General features: G+C 35.2%; 1 protein-coding gene across 1 annotated transcript; it reads left to right on the forward strand.

Annotated features, from left to right (window-relative positions):
* The first annotated feature begins 2,316 nt into the window (after positions 1-2,316).
* Positions 2,317-3,206, forward strand: LOC110093987 (psbQ-like protein 3, chloroplastic). The gene is made up of 2 exons (XM_028692948.1): positions 2,317-2,858; positions 2,949-3,206. The coding sequence occupies exons 1-2, from the start codon at positions 2,359-2,361 to the stop codon at positions 3,046-3,048; spliced, it is 600 nt and encodes a 199-aa protein (XP_028548781.1). The 5' UTR covers positions 2,317-2,358; the 3' UTR covers positions 3,049-3,206.
* Positions 3,207-4,520: the final 1,314 nt, after the last annotated feature.

Genomic DNA, 4,520 nt, shown 5'->3' on the forward strand with positions numbered 1-4,520 from the left:
TAAACCAATAGAATTCTATAGTGAGAAGTTAAGCCTAGCTCAACAAAGTGATTCGTATATGAGCATAAATTATATGTTGCAATATGTGCCTTAAAGCATTGGGAACACTATCCCTTGCACTAAAACTTCATTTTTAGCATCGGTCATCGTGCCCTGCAATTCATGAATAATCAGAAAAATATTAACAAAATGCATGCTCGATGGGTTATTTTCTTACAAAGATTTATTTTTGTTTTGTAACACAAATCTAGAGCTAAAAATTGGGTTTCATGTGCCTTTAGCATAAAAACTATCATTCTTTCTTAACCGCAAAAAGCTATCAAAGAACTGGATTTCTTCATTGAATTATTTTCCAAGAATAAAGACTTTGCCCACCCATGGTAGCAACTACAAAAATCACCACTTATGCCCTTTAGTGATTATTCACTTCGACATGGCTTCTTTTTTAAAGGTAATATTCTATGCATTTAAAACTCCTTATTGCAGCAACATTTGGTTAAAGAATTGCACTGCGAAGGGTTGGCTACGTGCATTGAGCATGATAAAACATTGAAGCAATTACAAAGCTATTTTTATTGGTCACATCTTCGTCGAGATGTCTGTCGATTTGTTGAGCATTGTCATGTTTGCCAACTTTATAAAGACGCCAATCAAAACACTAGATTGTACATGCCTCTTCCCATCTTGAATTCAATTTGGAAGGATGTAAGTATAAATTCCATATTATGTTTGCCTCGAACAATGAAAAGAGTTTATTCTATTATAATAACTGTTGATCATTTATCAAAAATGATAGTTTCTTGCAAAAAGACATTTGATGCTTTAAATGTCACTCTTCTTATTTTTAAAGAGATCATTCAACTTCATAGCATTCCTCGTAGTATTACTTCAAAACGAGATGTTAAATTTGTGAGGAAGCGTTTCAAGACTCAAATCAAATTGAGTTCTACATATCACCCTCAGTTTGACGGCCAGATTGAAGTTGTTAACCGCACACTCGATGATATGCTAAGATCATGGGCGGAGGGAGGGGGGGCACGTGCCCCCCTAAAAATTTTGAATTTTTTTATTTTTTAATCTCATGACAAAATCAAGTTGGAAACTTCAAAAATTAAATCAGAGACCATCTGAACTCCGATTTCAGTAAACTTATAGTCAAACTGAACGTCTCGAAAATAAAAAAAAAATTTAGGCCCCCCCTAGATATATTTTCTGGCTCCGCCATTGGCTAAGATGCCTTGCTCATGACCATCCAAAATAGCATGATGAATTTCTTTGTCAAGCCGAGTTTGCTTACAACTCCATGGCAAACAAATCCACGGACAAATGTACATTCAACATTATATATACAATAGTTCCAAACCATCTAGTGGACATCGTTGTTCTTGCCAAATGCCTAAGCAAAGCTGCTGCTACACAATTGAAGAGATCCACACCATGCTGGAAGAAGTTCGATCAACGCTCATTACATCAAATGCCTAATATAAACAGCAAGTTGATGCTCACAGTTGGTGCAAAGCATTTCACCCAGGTGATCTTGTTATGGTACGACTTCGCAAAAGAACAATTTCTAACGGGCACATACTCCAAATTAAGTCCATACAAATTGGGACCTATACTTATTGTGGAACGTATCAATGGTAATGCTTGATCTTCTATCAGGTACATTGACATCCTCCGCTTTTAATGTATCTGACATCAACACTTATCTTTCACTTGATACTACGACACACGACTTCTCATCTCGACTGCGAGCTCTTTTGAAGCAGAGGAGAATGGATGCGGACTATTCTACTCCTACAACACACCACAACCATTCGGTCCAGCTTCACTCTTACATTATATGTTATACTTCTATTTTCTGTATTTTCCATATGTTTAAGCTTTTTAGCTATTAATACCATATTAGTATACTTCTCTAGTTTGAAGAGGAGGATATAATATAGAACTATAGGTGAAGGAGATAAAAAAAAAGGAATATATAAGAAAACTTAATTGTTTCAGCTCCCTGTTTTCAATTTCTCACAGGTTTGCTACGCCAATAGACAGGCCATCAAAATTCCAATTCATAACTGCCAAATCTCAGTGAAAAAGTTATCATAACAGTCTTTTGTAACAAAGCAGAAGCGAATACATTATAATTAATAATCTATACAACATAATCAGAATTAGACATTTTTGGATATTTTTCTCTTTTATTCTTGTGGTTCTCAGTTCAGCTTCCACAGTGCAAAAAACCTTATCCAGATACATATAAACTACGCAAAACTGTCAAAATCCTGACATCTCTCCTAAGCAAAATAGAAATAGCTGTACACCACTGGTCACCTAAAGAGACAACTTAATTCCTTATCCACCATGAATGGCCTTAAAGGAATGCTGCAGTCTCAATTGCTGTATCAGTTATTGGATGAAAGGTGGCACAAAATGGCGATGCAGCTCCATTCAACAAAGCTCTCTTCAGGCTTCACTTGTCAAATCCATGGCCCCTGTAAGAAAGTTAACACTTCGCTTAAGCTCCAGGCTGATCACTTCACTAGAAGAAGAATTGCAACAGCAATAGCTTTAGCATCCTCAGTTTTCTCAGACTCCAAAATTGCCTTCTCTTTTCAGTTCAGTATAACTGTTCCTGACCAGACGATCAATGAAGCAGAAGCTGGGATAAAGAACCGTGCTCAGGAGCTTCTCAGTATAAAAACTCTCATTGATTCAGAGACATGGAAGGCAGCACAGATTACACTGCGTGAGAGCTCGTCTCGCCTCAAACAAGACTTATACACCATAATTCAAGCCAAACCAGGGAATCAGAGACCAGAACTAAGAAAGCTGTACTGCAATCTCTTCAATAATGTCACTGAGGTGAGTACCAACAGATGCATTCTGTAAGTTCTAAAGTTTTGTTATTTCTGTACTGCTAATTCCTTCTTGGATCAAACAATGAAAATGCCGCTGGATTATGCAGCTAGAAGTAAAAATGCAGTATTAGTGAAGGAATGTTACAGCAATATTGTTTCTTCACTTGAAGAGATTTTCATAAAGATTCAGTAGCATCGAAGTTATCTATGTTCACTATGTTTGAAGAAATGGCTTGGTAGCATGATTAAAGCCCAGTTAGGCCTTTCTGAAACGTCAATAATAGCACATTCTAATTCATCGTTGTGTAGCATTAACAAATGATTAATGAATATATGATCCTTGTGAAAAGATGTGTGGTCTATTGATTAAAAAAGAAGATGGTTACTTCAAAATAACGAGTTAAGAGTTAAGTCACATTCTTTAGGCGAGGACAAGAATATGAACATACTAATTATAGTTTCATTTGGGAAGGCTTTCTTGGTGAGCCGCTTTCTAGTTCAACAAATTTTTATACTAAAAAGCTGTTTTAGAAAGCAATAAGAAAGCCGTCCCAAACAAAGTCTATGACCGGAGAGTACGAGCATCTTGACATTTAAATCCAACTCTATTATCAAAAAGGGCCTCGACGATCATGACATAAGAGCATAAACTGAGAGAGAATATTTGAGTTTTTATTCGCATAATTGTGAACTAATATATATAACATATTTTTTATTGGGCAAATAATATTCTTGAAAATTAGCCAAATAAAAATAAATTAGAGGTTCAATTTCAAAACTATGCATTAAGAGAGATGAAATTAAAATTTTCCAAAAAAAAAAAAAAATTGTGCTGAAGGATTAAAAGTTTTAATTGTGCATTAGTTGAGAAACCATGTTCAATGTTTCTCATTTATTCTTCCGCAAATGCCTTCCACTGGATTTAATCCAGTCAATTTCATCCTTTTGCTACTGTTCCTTAAAAACTAAAACTTAAAGGACCTCAAAGGTTCCACAAATGTATTGCTCGAGTAATGAACAAAGCAAAGCCTCATAAAAATTATGGCTTCTTTTGGAAAAACTTTCTTGCTGCTTTCTAAAGCACTTTTTTGATATAAAAAAGTTTAGAAATTTTTGTATTAAAAACCTGCTTTAGAAAGAAGCAAGAGAGCTGTCCCAAACGAAGCTTATATTTCAATAAAATCAATTTTTGATTCTGAAAAGAAAGATAAACATGAATAAATTTGCCCTCAAATGGTTGTGAGAAGAACCTAGAAAACAAAAATAAAAATCTTTTATGGCGCTTTCTCTTATTACATGCGTATATTCAAATGTCCAGAAAATTAGATTCAAGCCAAATCAGCCTAATTTTCAAGTCAAACAAATTCGGACTACTCAGTCTCAACACAAAAGAGACTTGTAGTCTACAATTGAATTGGCCTTGACCATGCAACTATGAATTAAGAAGTCCTCCTAGGCAGACGTGTACGACCTATCAGTCGGCCGAATACCCTAGAGACTATTCAAGTGGGTAACTTCCTTCATATGGAAAGCTTTTGATTGGCTACTCGACTATTTCTCCGTCAATATATGCCCAAGCCAACAACTTCTCAATAGCTCGACAGATGACTTCATCAAGTTGTAAATTCATATTAAGTTATATAACTCATATTTTTTTTCTTATTT

Source organism: Dendrobium catenatum, unplaced genomic scaffold, assembly GCF_001605985.2.
Source record: "Dendrobium catenatum unplaced genomic scaffold, ASM160598v2 fragScaff_scaffold_0, whole genome shotgun sequence".
Lineage (NCBI taxonomy): Eukaryota > Viridiplantae > Streptophyta > Magnoliopsida > Asparagales > Orchidaceae > Dendrobium > Dendrobium catenatum.